Raw genomic sequence first — 17,786 nt, forward strand, 5'->3', positions numbered from 1 at the left:
GTGATGCCACAATTAATTCTCCTCCGTCGGGCGAAGCTAAGTTATCTGTGCCTTTTGTCTGCGCGCTTTTTATTTCTCTGGAGGACGTGGCGAGAGCCTGATAATCATCTAACGTGGCCATATTTCCTCCAGCGAGCTTTGCAGAAGTATTTTCATGTTTTCTACACATCAGATCTGCGCTGCGGCATTTGTACCAGTGATTATAAGACACCGAATCTCCAGAGACCATTATGACAGGACATTTCCATATTCTGAGACATCATATTCCACTGTATTCACAGACCCTGCTTTAAACTCCCAGAAACCTTCTGGCTACATTAGCAGCAGCAAAAAATTCTTCAAGAAGTCCAAGCCTGACAGAAAACCATTGCAGATATTAATATTTCAGATTGCTGTATTTGTGCAAGTCATAGAACTGCAGTGTTTTTAAGTTCATGACTCTCATACTGGAAATTCAGGAAGGATGCTTCAGAACTACCCAGAACAACGTGAAAGTGTTTTTTTCCTCCTTATTTTCTTTTGTTACTCCATCCCTGGTTGTTTTGCACGCACGTGGAAGTAAATATGGTTGACCTTCATACCAGAAACACGGCCTCCATTAGATGCACTGAGTGCACAGAGCAATTGGCCGCTTTCCAACTCCTTCATCAGAAGCAAGGAGACTTTGGGCCGAGAGTCGAGTGTACTCCCTCGCATGGAGCCCCCTGCCCCTTCTCTCAGCGTCTTCGGCTGGAGAGATTTATGGAGGAACCAACTGAATACTGAGCTTGGAGGATTTCTCTTAAAACAAGGAGAGTGGAAATTCTTTTGACAGTTTCACAGGCGGGCTTTCAAACATTGATTTAATAATGTCACTTCAGTCCTGGAAAGAGATCAGTGGAAGACATGCAGTGAATCTGAAACAAATCCTCTGCTCAAATAGATAGAAACAATGCAACCAAAATGAGCTAGAATTGAAATGGCATTAAAATGCATCACTTTCCATTTGGAATAATACGAAATGGCCATTTAATTGTAATTGTTTCCTGTGCAACCGTTTTAGGTATTTGTGAGGTCTCAGAGGTTGACTTGTAAAGCCATTTGCATAAAACGTGGGTACAAAAATATCTCCACTGTACACATGAACTACAATATCCATATCACCGATAGTGTTATGAAGAGCTGTTTGTCTGTTTCTAATTCTATTATTGAATTTCTGAAACCACAAAGCAGATCAGAATTAAGTAGTTGGTCACAAAAGGACTACAGGTTTTGTGCAGCGCTACAAACATTTAGTTAATTTGAATAAGCATTTTGGCTTATGGTTATCTGCTGATAGATAAACCAGCGACAGTTTTTTTTTTTTTTTTTCCTTTTTTTTTTTCTTCCCTTTTTGCAATGCAGTCAGAGTTGATGGGTGTTTGCAACACTTTAACAATTTTTGTTAGTTTTTATTTTATATCTATATTTATACTATATATATATATATATATATATATATATATATATATTATATAAGGCAGCTTTGCCTGGACTTTTTGGCATAGAAGGCAATCCAATAAGCAACAAACAAACTCATCCATGGGGCAGGCAAAACAAGACTTTTTTATATATAAAATTCATTAAGTGTAATCTATGTTTTTCTATGCTTATTTCAGTATTGCCTTGTTAGGTTAGCAACATGCAAGCAGTCAACAAACAAACAAGGTTTTGAAATAGAGTAAAGTGTAAAACACACACACACACACACACACACACACACACACACACACACACACACACACACACACACACACACAAAAAAAAAAAAAAAAACTTCAATCAGCGAATTAAGCGTTCATTCATTTAAAACATTGAATACTAAGCACAGCAGTGATGTAAAGTGATGGGTTTTTTTTGGTTCATGTAAAGCTGTGATTTAATAAGGTCGATTTTTGAATTCGTAGTGGACAATTTGAGTTTATAGTAAAATGGCCATTTTGATATTAAGTATCAGAAGTTATTGCGTCCTGGTGTTTTATTGCTTCTCATTCAGTCTTCTCAATTAGAACTGACATGAAATATTGTACATATAAAAAGGAAACCTAATTGTCACAGTAAGATGAGTAATACATGTTAGACTCAATCTGCTTGCTAGTTCACTTCACTAGTCTTTGCACTTAAATTATTTATATTTTTTTAATATTAGTGTTCATTTTTATGTCATATTTTATATTTATGTGTGAATGTCATTATAGATGTATTGTTTTTCTTAATAAAAATAAGTGCTTACCTCAGGCACCAGACCTGTCACTGGCTTAAAGAACGGAAATGAAGTCTTGGCCCAGAGTGGCTCTTTCTCCGCCATTTTTTTTTTGATCTCATTTAACCTTTTGTGCCATACTGAGGAATCTTTTCGCTCTGACAGGCAGAGTCACATGCTTTTTTGTTCCCTCTCCATCATCCTAGTGTTATTGCATTCTGTTGATATGGCTCTTTAGTGCCCGAATGATGTATGTTCGTATTACATTTTATTAATAAACAGCACAACAGAGCGTGACATGAGAAAGTGAGAGCGAAAGAGAGGTTAATTTTCTATATGAATGATACATACAGGTGCTTCCAATAAATTTTAGCCTGTTTCTAACTGGCTAGCTAGCAAAAAAAAGCTTCTTTCTCCTCAAAAACAAATCTGGCGTGTATTCAAATGGACACTGTGTTCTTTGTTAAATGGATGTCAGCCTCTTAGACTTTAATTATTCAGGAGCCTTCTGGACAAAGGACTTGGATGGAATGATGATAAATGATATGCATCTTTTTTGGTACATTAAGACCCAGACAAATAATAACGCTATTGCGCATGAGCAAGGATTTTTTTTTTTAGATGCATATTCTGCCAGCAGTGGTAATAAACAAAAGTAGAGTCATTTCTTTAACATTACCATTACTGTTAGCATAGTAACAAATAGTTTTTCCAACAAGAAGTGTAGCACAAGATAAACATGCTTCTATATTTACCATATTTAGCATTGTGTAATTGGTTTTAGCAAATCAGTTTGCTCAGGTGGTTTTATTCAACTGGTTCAAACTGAAATCATAACTCAAAACATTTCAGGCTGTTGGTCAGACTGTACATCTTAATTGATAGTTAATTGCTGTAAATATCAAGTCAGAAGTAAAAAAAAACCCTGGTGTAGTACATGCTGCTAACATGTGTTCAAGTGCTTTTTTTCATATCCCTGATAGCACACATATGTACATCACAGAGACGTCTATTTGACATCTGCATTTTGTTTTGATGGTTTTATTCAGGGAACTGGGTCCAACAGAAATTATTTACCAATTCTTAAAGGTCTTTGTGCACCATTTATAGCAAAATATTTAGTTGGCTTCAATGCAGATACATTTTGTTAACAGCTTATAGTGTAGATAACTACTGTTATTACGATTAACATTTAGCTTGGAAAGCTACAGTTGTAGTAGCTTCTCAAACGCTGTCTGCTAGATGTGTTCTCTCATGAAACATTAGGCTGAACAGTAAATATCTAATCAGCTGTTTTTCAGTAAACTTTGATCTGGCTTGAATCAATTCTTAAGGTGAGGTTTCATTAGCAAAATTTTTCAGCCTCACATAAAATTCCTCATCACGTGTATGAATTTCATGTGTGAAAATTTGCAAATTGATGCCAAATGTGACCACATTTTTTTTACCGCTTTAGGGAGAATCTTTATGTTTCTGGGTAAATTATATTATATTCTATATTCTATATCTTCATGTTCTTCTACAGAGGTCAACTGTCGGACTGCCGTCACAAAAGGCTACATCGCAGATCTTCTGAAGCTGTATGAAGACTGGCATAACAATGACGTCAACCTTATGAGCATTCCTATGCTTAGAGCCCTACTTCATTGTCTGCAACGTGCCGCCAACTCAGCTGTGGGCAGAGATGCCCTGGTCGCTGAAGGTGGCATTAGTCTTCTCTTCCAGACCACTCAGGTGATATTTCAGCCCACTATTTGGTCCCAAAGTTCTCGTTACATCTCATATCATGGTATTTTTTTGTGGAATTAATTCATTCATAATTTTTTTTACTACTTTCTGTAATTACATTTCTCTGTTCCTGATGCTTTAATCATTTTCCTTTTGAATCGCACTGTGATTTTTGCTAAGTAATGGCCCTAGACATTACCATGCTCTCTCTGCTAATGTGCTGTAAAGAAGCAAATTTTTGCTTCTGATGCATATTTTGCCCAGATGAAATGTCACTTGGAGATCACATATAAAGCCTTGAAGTATTTCTAACCCGGTTGAATTTCATCTGAAACCTGCTTGACCATGAAAGGCCTCGAATCTCTGGTGGAACCGGCGATCCAGCTGATGAGGAAGTGCAATCCCAAAGTCCCTCTTCCACTGACTTCAGATAAGAGCGCCTTCAGCTTTCCTCTTCCTGGAAGGCCTGTCGATGACCTGGAGGCTGATTTAGGACTTTACGGTAAGGTTTATGTTCCCTAGGTTTTTAAACCAGGTTCTTTATTACTCTGCCAAACACCCAACAGTTAGTATTATTCTCCTCTCACAGTGTGTCCGTGAGGGACGCTGAGTCTGTCCCACTAGAGATATTTAGCCTTTACACGTTGCCTCTGGCTATTAGTGCCTGACTAAGTCCTTATCGGCCAGGCCAAATTTGCAGTTGTCATCACATAGGCACTGAGCATTTAATGACTCTAGAAAATTCTTTCAGTGTCAACACAATATATTCCAATTTTCCTCTATTAGACTTTGATAGCAGTGTTCTGTAGAGTATGTGAGTTGGGAAAGTTCAAAGTGTTTATATCCAGACCACCCAATGATTCCCTCCAAGCATCAGATTGTTTTCTAATAAATTAATACAATTATAAACAAATATATGGACTGGATGAAAACAAAGTTAGAGAATGATTAGAAAATTAGATTAGAGAACACATTCACTTTTAACTCCTAGTTTTTCCTCAGTAAACACCTAATTTGCCTCTTATTGATATTGAAGGTAGTTGTTGTAGTAGACGTTCAAAACAATATATTACAATAAACCAATATACAATATGCTCATGCAGAATTAGGTGTTAATATGTGCTTTATAAGTATTAATAAACAGCCAATATTTTAATAATATGCATGCTCATAAGTAACTCTTCTATCTAAAGATTTAATTTAAAACTAATTTAAGTTGTTGACACTTTGCAGCTACTGAATCATTTTTTTCTTCTTCTATATATCACTGTTCCTTTTGGGAAATAAGTCATAACTGACTGTAAGTAGCACTGGTTCAAAACTGCATTGTTGAGAGGTAAAAAAACAGATTCAGTAAGTTGCATCAGTGTATAAGTCACATGTTACTACATAATGTAAAATACTGGTAAATAGAACAAAATGTTTGCAAACATTATAAACACTATAAACATTTTTTTTTTTTTTTTTTTAGTTCCTCACTCCACGACAAATCCTTTAAACTTAATGCTAGTTAGAAAAGGAATAAAAGCAGCATAAAACATCATTTATTATACATGCAACGTTTATTCTAAGCAAATTTTTAAAGTGAAAAACTATAAGCATGTGGGAAATGCACAATACAAATAAACTTGGACTCACATACCTCTCTATAATTCTATATAAATATTATTAAATATAAAATAGAGAAATATTTAAAAAACAATTGTATATATATTTTATGTAATTTTATTCCTGAAATGCACATTGCTTATTTCAGTTCATAGCCATACAAGCTCTCTGAAACTGATTTTTCAGACCTGTGCTGTGAAGAAAATGTCAATATTGGTCCTTGTGATAGCAGGCAATGTGAGAAATCAGTTGTTCTAAAACCAGATTTAGAGGCCATTTTGATTTGGATGTGTTTTTCCGAACAGTCTTATGCTATATAGCAGTATTACGCATAAATTAACTACCGTGCAACCCTCTTTTAGCAGACATGTTTCTTTTTTGACTAGGTCATCATATGCAAATGTTCTCTTTGAACAAGGTGTGCGGCAGTAAACAAGATCAAAGAAAAAAAAGAAAAAAAAAGGAAGACATGCTTGGCCAGTGATTGGGCAGATTGCTCTTCTCTGACCCACAATAATCTATACTCACTTGTTGTGCAGGGAGCTCTGAGGTGGTTGCCCAGGCAACCCTTCCCAATGACACCGTGGGTGCTGGACTCAATACCGCATAGTGAAGCGTGTTAGCATGCACGTCGGTATCTACTTACCACACATCACCACCTTGTGTGCTTCACTTATACTCCTTTCCTCCTAAACCAATGCACAAGAGTCTAGATTATTATTGTTGATCTACGCACACTTTTCATGCAATAACTTATAGATCCAGACACCACGCGGGAGTTTTCCTGCTGGGCCGTTCTCACTAATGAGTTTCCTGTTGCTTTTATCTCGAGCAAGGAAGCCAGAGAGCTGGGAAGGCCGATATCAGACTGAACAAAATGATTATCCGTTATCGTAATGAATACCGCAGTTGACTTGCTATACCTGGTGGGATGATGCATGTTGCCGCCACTATCTAGCTCTGCGACCCACCATGTTTACTAATCGAGGAGTTTTTGCAGGTTTTAAGCAGGTAACATGCTAACCGCTAATGTTAGCATGCTTTCTGATGTCAGACACTTCTAAACGAAAAGCTGCGTGTGGCACGAGTGACCCATAATGCTAAGCCTATTTGCTGTTCAGTCTGCTCAGGCAGATAAGATGATGTTAATCTTCAAGACGCACAGATTCGAGAGGACTAGCTCTAGCACTTCCTTGTTCAGTTTTAAGTTGTGAAAATCACAGGAAAACACCCTCAGGTGATGTAAGAAATTACGGCAGTGGTTTAGTATCATCTGTCTGTTATATGAAAAACTGTTTTCAAACCCTGTTGAAAAAAAAATATCTAAGGTGGTTTGCTGGTCTTAGCTGGTCACTGGCTATTTTGAAGGTTTTAAATGGTTTTGGGGCGCTTCGATACCACGTGAACCAACTAGCAAAATCTAAGCAAAGACTATTTTAACACGAAACTGGCTGTTCTAACAGCATCTTGTAACACCTAAATGTGGTTTTGACATGTTAGCTATGCTGCCATTAACATTATTAGCGCTCATAAACTGGGTTGTATTACTTCACAACCTCACATTAAAATATATGACTTGTCATAATTTATCACATGGTTAATTTATTCTGCATTCACGCCAAATCAAATACCTTGAACGCCATTTTCTTAAAACATTTTTTATATAACCAGTCATTTGGTTTAGCAGAGATGGTTGTAAAATTATAGTGATTTTATAGTGTTACGTTTTGATCTGCAGTCATCATATCCGATGAAAGCCTGTGAAGCGTATTCAGCAGAGAATCTGACTACATTTCAGTTCAGTTATTTCAGTGAATATTCATTTATTTAAGAATCAAAACTGTTTATTTTAGTTATTATTATTATATATTTTATTAATTAATTAATACCATAAATTATTTATAATATTTATATTATTTAATGTGTATGTGTGTGTGTGTGTATGTATATATATATATATATATCTATATATATATATATATATATATATATATATATATATATAAAATTATATTTATCTATATAATTATATTTATCTATGTATATAAAATATAATGTGTATAACATACAATTTATAGTATATTATATTGTAATTTATTGTAATATTATAAAATACATAAAACATTTATTTAATTAAATACTTTAATCATTTATATTTTATCTATTGGAAATAAATAAGTGAGTGAATGAAGTAATGTTAGTCCTCTCTGGTTAAGCAAACATACTCCAAAGTATGTCTGGCAGATGTCTGCTTGTATGTGAACGTATCAGAGGCAGAAAGAGCTAATGTTTGAGCACTCTGGGCAGGTCCTGTTTGATCCTACAGATGAACTGCCATATTTTGCTCATCTTGACATTTACGTCTTATGCCATGTTGTTTATTTTTCTTTCTTCCTTATTGAAAGATGGCATTTTAGAAGATGACAGTGACGAAGACGAGGAGAACGAGGAGCCAGACACCAGGGACTACGTGAGTGTTTTGAGATTTGCTCCGGAGGAAGACGTGAGTGGCGCCTTCAACACACGCACGCACAGATCGTGTTCTGTACGATCCTACATCGTAATTTTGACAGAGCGAACGATGTGTGCGTAAATTTCACTGATTCATTCCTCCTAAAATGTGATTGAAGAGCAGGTTCTGCATGTGACAGGAGCCTGACACAAGTGACTTCCCGTTCTCACGTAACTTCAATAATAGGCCCCCTGATTCAACCATAAATCAATGACCTCACAATCCCGTCCCTGCTGAAATGGCACCGACAAACCAAAGTGCTGCCCTAAATGTACTCTTCAAATACTGCTTAAGCGGCTTTATATATATATATAGGCAATTTAAAAGTAATTTCATTATTTTTTTTTATTTTTTTTTCAAAACATAAGTGTATTCTTTGATTTAATACCCACTTTATTTGAAAGTTATTCAGATATCTATAAAAAAAAATAAAAAAAAATAAGGTGGACTTAATAGGGTCACCTGATTTCTGTTTCCTAGTGGCACAGAAGAGAACCACAAAAATCGTTTTGTTTGTATGTTTGTGTGAGAGTGACATTTACACCACAGCTGGAGCGGTGACCGCTTACATGTGCCTCACCTGGCAAATAAGGTGTGTAATTGCTGTTTGTTTGCTGCTTGACCCACTTGCCATAGAGAAAGACGGAGTGAAGGTCAGCGGTCAGAGCCTGCTGCATTCTATTGGCTGAAGGTTGTCACATGACCTCTGGTCCTCACATGCAGTGACAGGGGAAGATAGATTTGTTTCAGTCTGCAGTCAGTCAAGCTTAAGAGTGAACAGTGTTTATAGCTCTGTGTTTCTCCATGTCAGGAGGATGACCTGGAAACGGATGTGAACAAGCTGCGTCCCCGACCAGAGCCCGACCGGCCCCTAGAGCAGCTGGGTCAATATGTGCGTCTCTGCCCTGAGCTGCACCATGACTTCCAGGTGAATATCTTTGCCTTCTGCAGCAGTAAACACAAAGCATTGCAACTCCATACCTACATCAACAGGACTTAGAAATTTCCAGTTAAGCTCAATTGACAGAGTTTGTGACAAATTTCTCTTGTCGTCTTAAAAAAAATCTGAAGGTTACAGTGAGGCACTTACAACGGAAGTACAAGGGGACAATTTTGGAGGATTTAAATACTATAATGTAAAGCTTTTAATTTATAAAAGCACTAACATTCATTTTCTGTCAAAACTTTTATAATATTTGAGCTGTTTTAGGGTTTATGCTATTATGTTATGGAGATGAAGATCAAATTTGGTATAACTTTACATAGAAAAGCTTAGAAAGTGATTTTATCACACTTAAATCAAATGAATATTGATTTTTTATTTTTTTTTATTTTATGGCTTGTGGCTGTACTATTGAAATGGTGCATATTTGGATGTTCTGTTTACTTCCATTGTATTCTCTTTTTTCTTTTTATTTATTTATGTATGCATTTATTTATTTTTAAGAAAAGAAGGGACAAGTGGAAATTTTTTGTGGTGATCAACATTATTCTACAATTTTTTGTAACTTTACAGACAACTTTATAACAGAAATAACTCAACACAAAAATATTAGAAAGTGATTTAATCACACTTAAATTAGATGCATATTGTTGCATTTTTTATTTTATTGTAATTTTCTTTTTACTGCAGCTTGTGGCTGTATTATTGAATTTTTTTTGTTTTGTTTTTTTACTTCCATTATAAGTGCCTGACTAGAACCCTATATATATATATATATATAGGAGATTTTTTTACAGGAGATTCTTATGCTCATCAAGGCTGTATTTATTTGATCAAACATACAGGAAAAAAATAATATTGTGAAATATTATTATGATATAAAATAACATTTTTCTATTTTAATATACTTTAAAATCGAATTTATTCCTGTGATGCAAAGCTGAATTTTCAGCATCATTACTCCAGTCTTCACATGATCCTTCAGAAATCATTTTAATATGCTGATTTATTATCAGTGCTGGAAACTGTTGTGCTGCTTAATATTTTTTTGGAACTTGTGATACTTTTTTTCAGGATTCTTTGATGAATAAAAAGTTAAAAAGAAGAGCATTTATTTAAAATAGAAATCTTTTCTAACAATATACACTACCGTTCAAAAGTTTGGGGTCAGTAAATGTTTATTCTTTCTTTTTTTGAAAGAAATTAAAACTTTTGATCAGCAAAGATGTGTTAAATTGTTCAGAAGTGATAGCAAAGATTTATATTGTTAGAAAATATTTATATTTTGAATAAATGCTGTTATTTTTAACTTTTTATTCATCAAAAAATCTTGAAAAAAGTATTGCAGTTTCCATATTAAGCAGCACAACAGTTTCCAGCACTGACAATAAATCAGAATATTAAAATGATTTCTGAAGGATCATGGCAGCATAACTGTTGCCAAAATTGATAATTCTAATAATAAATCAGCATATTAGAATGATTTCTGAATGATCATGTGACACTTTATACTGCAGTAATGGCTGATGTAAATTCAGCTTTGCATCACAGAAATAAATTATATATTAAAGGATATTCAAATAGAAACCATTATTTTATATTGTAATATCATTTTGCAAGATTACCTTTTTTTCTGTATTTTTGATCAAATAAATACAGCCTTGATGAGCATAAGAGACTTAGAGACAAAACAATATAAAAAAGATTTTTAGGCTAGAATGTAATTTAGACTTTAAATATACAGTTTGTTAATAAAGGAATGTGTTTTTCTTTGGAATAATGTGGCTGATAATTCATGCACAATAAGACCAGGAACGTAACATGCATTGAGAATGTAAATGGGGGGAATTTTGATTTCATGTTGAAATTAATTCACTCTCGAGAAATATTTCAAAGAAGTTTTTCAAAACTGTCAGCATCTCTGGGGTTTAGTTGTTGCAACCTGGCGTGAAAGTTAGGAGTGTACTGCTCTTAATTGCAGACAGTCAGGATAAAGTTTATATGAAGTGTCTCTAAGTGCACTTGGGGTGAATATGGACCTTGTGTGAAAGCAGTAAGAGATTTTGTGGGAGCAGGATGTGCTATAATACCTACTGCAACGGCACCACTATGCAGCTTAAGAGCACAACAGGGACATGGTTTGTACTGAAGATTACCTCATTACACTTTAAAAAATCAGACACTTGTGCTTTGGCTCCTTACAACGGCGGCATGTTTGCCTCACTCTTCATCTTAATAGAGTGATTTTTGTTCCTGTTTTTGCTGAACTGAAGAGTTCTGGGGAAAAATGAGGAACATCTTGTTGGCAGAATGTCCACAGGGAATGATTCATCTCATCTCTCAGAGGTCACAATAATTATGCAATAGCTTTTTAAATTATTAGTCAAAGAAAAATATGTGTGTATGTTCACATGTAACTTGTTCTCACTAAAAAACATTTGACTTTATTCATCAAAGAATCATGAAAAAAGTATCGCAGTTTCCAAAAAAATATTTGGCAGCACAACTGTTGTCAACATTGATAATTATAATAATAAATCAGCATATTAGAATGATTTCTTAAGGATCATGTGACACTTTATACTGAAGTAAGGGCTGATGGAAATTCAGGTTTGCATCACAGAAATAAATTATATTTTAAAGGATATTCAAATAGAATCCATTATTTTATATTGTAATAACATTTTGCAAGATTTCTTTTATATATATATATATATATATATATATATATATATATATATATATATATATATATATATATATATATATCTCAATATTTAATTTGGGTTAGGGGTTAAAATTTGAATTCTCATTACATGAGTAAGTTCTAAATTGTATATTACATTACATTATTAGATTTATATTATGTGTTATATATTATATAATTAAACATTGTTATTATTATGGTTAGGAATTTGAATTTTCATTAATGTGCAAGTTATGAATTGTGTATTATATTATTTTAATTATAAGTTTTCAGTTTGTGAATATATGAATATTTAAATTTTTAAATTTGTGAATTTGAATTCTCATATATGCTTAAGTTATATATTATATATTTTAACCATTATTATTATTATTATTATTATTATTATTATTATTATTATTATTATTATTATTATTATTATTCATTGCTATTTAAGTCATTATACATTTACATTAAATTATCTAAATAAGTTATAGTGATCTATAGGATAGTGTTGAATCTTAAATATTTCTTTAAATATATCGAAAATGTTTTAATGCTTTTATTTTGAATTATATTTTCAGTCTGGACATTTTGGCCGTTTGGACCTTTTTTATTGAATTAGAATCATTAATCAATGCATGAAAAATCATAAAACAATATGATTTTAATAGCCATTTTCAGAATCTCTGGAAATTTTCTTCTGCTGTTAACCCTGCTGCGGGTCAGCCAACTGTAGAGCCATTGACAGAAATGAGTGATGACATTTCAAGTTCCATAATATGTTCAGTGTGACTCTTCATTTTAAATGTGTCACCACCCTTCCCATCATGAGTGACTGCTGTGGTCTTGATTGACGGCTCCTTTCGCAGCACAATAACGTGCCTGCGGCTGTCTTGCAGAAATCCCTGCGTGGCTGCCTTTAGCATGCGGATGAGTTCAAACTAATAGAAATGTCAACACACCTCCGGTTCATTGACGTTCAACTCCCTCCTTATTCAGATGTCGCCACTATTTTAATTCAAATCATATAACATGATGTACTACTGCTATTGGAAAGCGGCTTTTCCTTGGTTCATTTCCTGCCGCACGTATTGATTTGTAATTCAGGTCTCCAAAGCAAATGACAAGCTACTAATTCACTTTTTTGTTTCAATTTAACATTTTTAAAATCAATTCTGTCTGCAAATTCTAGACATAAAGGCTAAACAGTTCCTAGAAACACATGCTTCTTCCTATAATTCCCCAAAATTGATGTCATTATTTACTCATCCGCACATTATTTGTCCCATTTATAGGCACAATTTATTTTATTTGTTTAATACTACAGCTGCATTAAAGAGATTAATAAGTATTTTAAAGAGATTAATAAGAATTTATCATTACAGTTATACCCCAGTTATATATATATATATATATATATATATATATATATATATATATGTGTGATTACGAGCCCTAGTATATAAAAAATATCAATTCAGAACCTATACTCGATAATAATGTACATTGATTTGAATGTTCATAATGCATTATATCATTCTTTTAATTTCAGCTCGTTGTTGTTATGTTATATGTTACGTTACGTTACGTTACGTTACGTTACGTTATGTTATGTTATGTTGGCCTAGTGTTAAACAATCAAAATCGAAAACCTGTAATTGATTATAATAATGCAATAATCTGAATGTTTATTATTTTTCCTTTTCTTTTGGTTTCTGCTCACCATGGAAGCAAACCGTCCACAACCCCCCTGTATGTGTCTTTGATGTATTTCTCCCATTATCATTAAATGCCACTGTGATCTGGAGATGCTGTGACTGGATTGGACACAGGGGTTGTAATTACATCGCTGCATCATGCATGCTGTGCAAAATACCAAGATGAAAAGAATTTACAGCAGGACATTCACGCCAATCAGTTCCCCGCTATTAATCTTGCATGACAACAATGCTGCACCTGTAATCTTTGGCCCAAAACAAAGGCCCTGATTAAACTGGTTTAATTCATAGAGTCACGCTAGGACTCCGTAGAAGAGAACACAGGTAAAACTGCAGAGCTGTCAAAAATATTACAGGCTAGATAAAGAGTTGAGACGTGAAACATAAGCCTGAGAGAGCGAGATTGGCACGGAGCTTGTGCTCTCAAAGGGAGGGGAATGGAAGGGTCTCTTCCCCTGAGGACTCGCCTCGGGGAAAAAAAATGTTTCCCTTTGATCTGCAACTGATACTGTACAGGACAGCCAGGAGTTGAAAATTAGATGTGCATTTCATTCAGCATGACACCAGCATACCTAGATCCTCTGAATCCACTAGATCCACTAGATCCACTAACGTCAAGACTCGACATGAGTGAGTCTAATTGTTTTGTTCCACCGCAGTTCCTTAGTCAATGCCTCACAAGCATTACTGTGCAGTATTAAATACAGTTTACTGTATTTTTGCAGTACTACTGACCATACAGTTTCAATATTTAGTTTAGTTTCGAATTTGTTTATTTATATAGTTATTTATTTTGTCTAATGCTTTGGACATATAGCAAAAGTCCATTTTGTGTTTGTGTGTGTGAATGATCAATATCACACTCATAGCAGCGTGATATGCCTGTATATCAGCACAGCTGTAAATCGGCTGTAGGTAATCATAGCGTGTTGATAAACAGCCACACCGCATTGCTATGAGTGACAAATTGCATTTATACTACAGAACTACTTCCTTACGCGGAAAACTTGCCCAAATGTGTCACGATTGCACTAATTTTCTGTTATTTTACATGCTGATTTCAAAAACGTCAGGCATGAATAGCTTTTGGTTGGTGGATTGTGTAATCGAATTGACCTCAAACAGTTTCGTTCATTCCCTTTGTGAATTGAATCTCTGCTTTTTCCCTCTCACCCACATGTAGGAACAACCGAGCACACATTGCCAGAGTCCCACTCCCAGAGCTCATCAAAAGGGCCGTTGTACTTGTCTGAATCAAGTTCATGATTAAAATAAATCTTTGCAAAAACATCTCGGTGCTGCTACATTGTTTTAGTGTGATTTGTGGTTTTGAAAAACGAATATGACAAAGCCAGCCCCCTGAGATGCAATATACAGCCTCAAACCCGAGACGTTTTTATACAGCAAAGGTTCATTTATACTAATGCATCCCCTGCTGTTGGTATTCATGTAAGTTGTTGCGTCTTTGTGCTTACACATATTTTTAGAAGTGTGAGGAGGGGGAAAATGTGAAATTTAAATGCAGTGAGATAGCAGAGGGTGCAGCACTAAAGTTTTGTATCTAACAAATTCACTTTGATGGTATAGAGTTTATGTGCACTGCAGCGAAGATCAGAGCCAACTCAGGACGGCGTTCAGAAAGTAAGATCTTCCATAGGGAGGTGAGCGCAGATGATGGAGGCTTTTATCAGGACGATGTGTGCAAAATTTTCCCCCAGTCAGCACTTGTGTCTATCATGGTTCTTGGACATTCTCACATTTACCTTAGGGAAGAGCCTGGGAATTGGACCACAGGCGTTTTTCCCCACTTAATTTATGGAAATGCACAAGGCATGAGCTTAAATTGTTATTTTGTTGCTTTAAAAGCAGCCAGGGCCATTGGCTATTTTGATACAGTTCATTTTATGCCTGTCAAAGACTGTAATTGGACGACACTATTTGCTGTCAGTATCACCCTTTTGAAGTCAATGGAAAGCTGGAAGTGATGTGCACCACTTTGGGCTGCATCCTCAAAACAAGTCCTTATCCTTTTCTGGCTTTCCTCCGTCAATAGTCTCTAAAAAACGCTTTCATTTCCTTCATGGTTTATTTTGGGTTGTTATTCTGCGGTACCACATTGAGTGGTTGACGGTGCCAGGGGGAAAACAGGATATCTTGTGGGTGATGTTTACTGTAATCTCTTTGTCTCCTTTTTGCAGTTTTTCTCCTACACCTTTGATTTGAGAGTTGCTGATGTGGCTGAAAATATAAAGAGCTGACATCTGTGGATGCTCTTGAATATTTCCCCCCTGAAAATTGAACATTAGCTTTGCAGCTTCTCTCTAACAGTTGGACAATCATGTCTTCTAGGATTTGGACTCCAGCTCTGAGGTCGATGAAAGCTCAGATGATGATAACACTCTGGAGGGAGACTTGAACGACAAGATACCGAGTGACCAGAGAGGCTCCGATCTGCCCTCCGACCGAGATGAAAATCACCTCCGGACGAGTGACTTCCATAAGCATTACCTCAACTGCTCCAGGAAAGGCCAGGAAGGCCACTCTAGTATGGTGGATAGGCTTCTGGAGAAGTATGGGATTGTCACTCCCAACCACGATCCACGTCTCTACACCGCCACTGCAGCCAATACAAAGTCTATAGCTGGATACTCCATCCTAGCCTTCCCTGACTTCTGGGGACACCTGCCCCCACAAGAGCAAGAGCCCATGGCTAAAAGACCACCACATGTGCAGAGGTGAGTAATCATGGCTTTTTTTGTAATTTTGTCCCACACAAGGAATAGGGTGGATTGATTATCTAACATAGAGGTTCTAACAACTGGTTCTTAACTCAAGTGGCAACCCAACAAAATTGCTTTCAGTACAAAAGGAACAAAACACATGCACTGACCCAAAAATATGAAAAATTAACATTGCATTGGTTAAATCTCAATAGTGTTTTAGTGGCATGTTTAGAAACTAAATGTGGAAAATAATCAAAGATTTCAAGAATGAAAATGTTTCAAATGAGAATCAATGTTTACAACATTAAAATACAACATTAAATTAGAGAATACATGGGAACATTTAAATGTAAACTAAAAATGTAAATGTTTGAAGAAAAAACGTTGTTATAAATATTTTCGAAATATATATATATATATATATATATATATATATATATATATATATATATATATATATATATATATATATATATATATATATATATATATTATTATGGTCAAGTCCCATTGGTTGCCATCTTTACAACTTTATTCTCGTAATTAACTTTAATTATATAAAAATTCTTAATAAATCATTTGAACTTTACTAAATAATTTTAAATAATTTTATACAGATATATATATATATATATATGTGTGTGTGTGTGTGTGTGTGTGTGTGTGTGTGTAATAAAAATATATATAATTAAATTTTATTATGCATAATTTTATTTTATTATTTTTTTGTTTTTATATTATTTTTAAATGTATTATTTTATTAGTAATTTCTTCTTCTTCTTGTATAAAAGGCCTATTATGACATTATTCTCAAAATATTACATCTTATTCTCAAAATGTTACAAACCTGTTTGTGTTTTATTCCCGTGGATTTATTACCAAGTGACAGATGAAATTATGCCCAAATATTAGAATTTTACCTCTAATGTCACGGGTAACAAAACATGCAAAGTGTTTTCTATTGAATGGTTGCATTTAATTATTTATATCAAATAACATTTGACTGCATTGCAATAACAATCGTGATTTAACATCAAGGATCTCTCTGTTCACCTTTGATCACATTTAATATTCAGTATTAAAGGATTTAAAGAGACATTCACTTTGAGAGACATATCTGGGGAATGGCGGTGCAGAATTACTCTGGTGTTTAGTTGCTTGTAAAAACTGTGCCATTACAGACTGCAACAAGAAAAAACATCTGAAAGCGGTTTGATTCCATAAAGACGTTTTCAAAACCTACCCAAAGACACCTTAATTTGTACTTTACTTTGTGTCTTGGGTTTTGCACAGATTCTGTGTTCCATATTGCAGCAGTTTCCAACCTTTTTAGCTGCTTGTGTTGCATTTGCATGCTGAGATTGCCAGAAAAAACAAAAAAACAATGCAGTTATTGGACTTCATTTATAAGCTGATTTTTCTCTAAATCAGATCACGTGGATGCAATTTAAGGCCTATTCTTCTTACTTACACATTGTCATATGCAAATGATGACACTGAGTCATTAAACTCACTGTAAGTACAAATGAAATCCATTAAACTATTCCTCTCTGAGTTAAACTCTCTTGCCTTAAGTGAGTCGTTCAGCTTTCGCTGGTTGCTTTTCTCTACAGACACCCAAAGACTCTTTTCTATTGAGGAAAA

General features: G+C 34.7%; 1 protein-coding gene across 1 annotated transcript in view; it reads left to right on the plus strand.

Moving 5' to 3' along the window:
- LOC122135674 (cytosolic carboxypeptidase 4-like) overlaps window positions 1-17,786 on the plus strand; it is a 139,755-nt gene that overhangs the window by 31,034 nt on the left and 90,935 nt on the right. Inside the window, exons 8-12 of the mRNA XM_042715913.1 lie at window positions 3,747-3,955; window positions 4,283-4,451; window positions 7,963-8,027; window positions 8,881-8,997; window positions 15,769-16,154. Coding sequence (XP_042571847.1) covers window positions 3,747-3,955; window positions 4,283-4,451; window positions 7,963-8,027; window positions 8,881-8,997; window positions 15,769-16,154 — 946 coding nt within the window. The remainder of the gene's footprint in view (window positions 1-3,746; window positions 3,956-4,282; window positions 4,452-7,962; window positions 8,028-8,880; window positions 8,998-15,768; window positions 16,155-17,786) is intronic.

This window comes from Cyprinus carpio, chromosome A25 (assembly GCF_018340385.1).
Source record: "Cyprinus carpio isolate SPL01 chromosome A25, ASM1834038v1, whole genome shotgun sequence".
NCBI classification, from domain to species: Eukaryota; Metazoa; Chordata; class Actinopteri; order Cypriniformes; family Cyprinidae; genus Cyprinus; species Cyprinus carpio.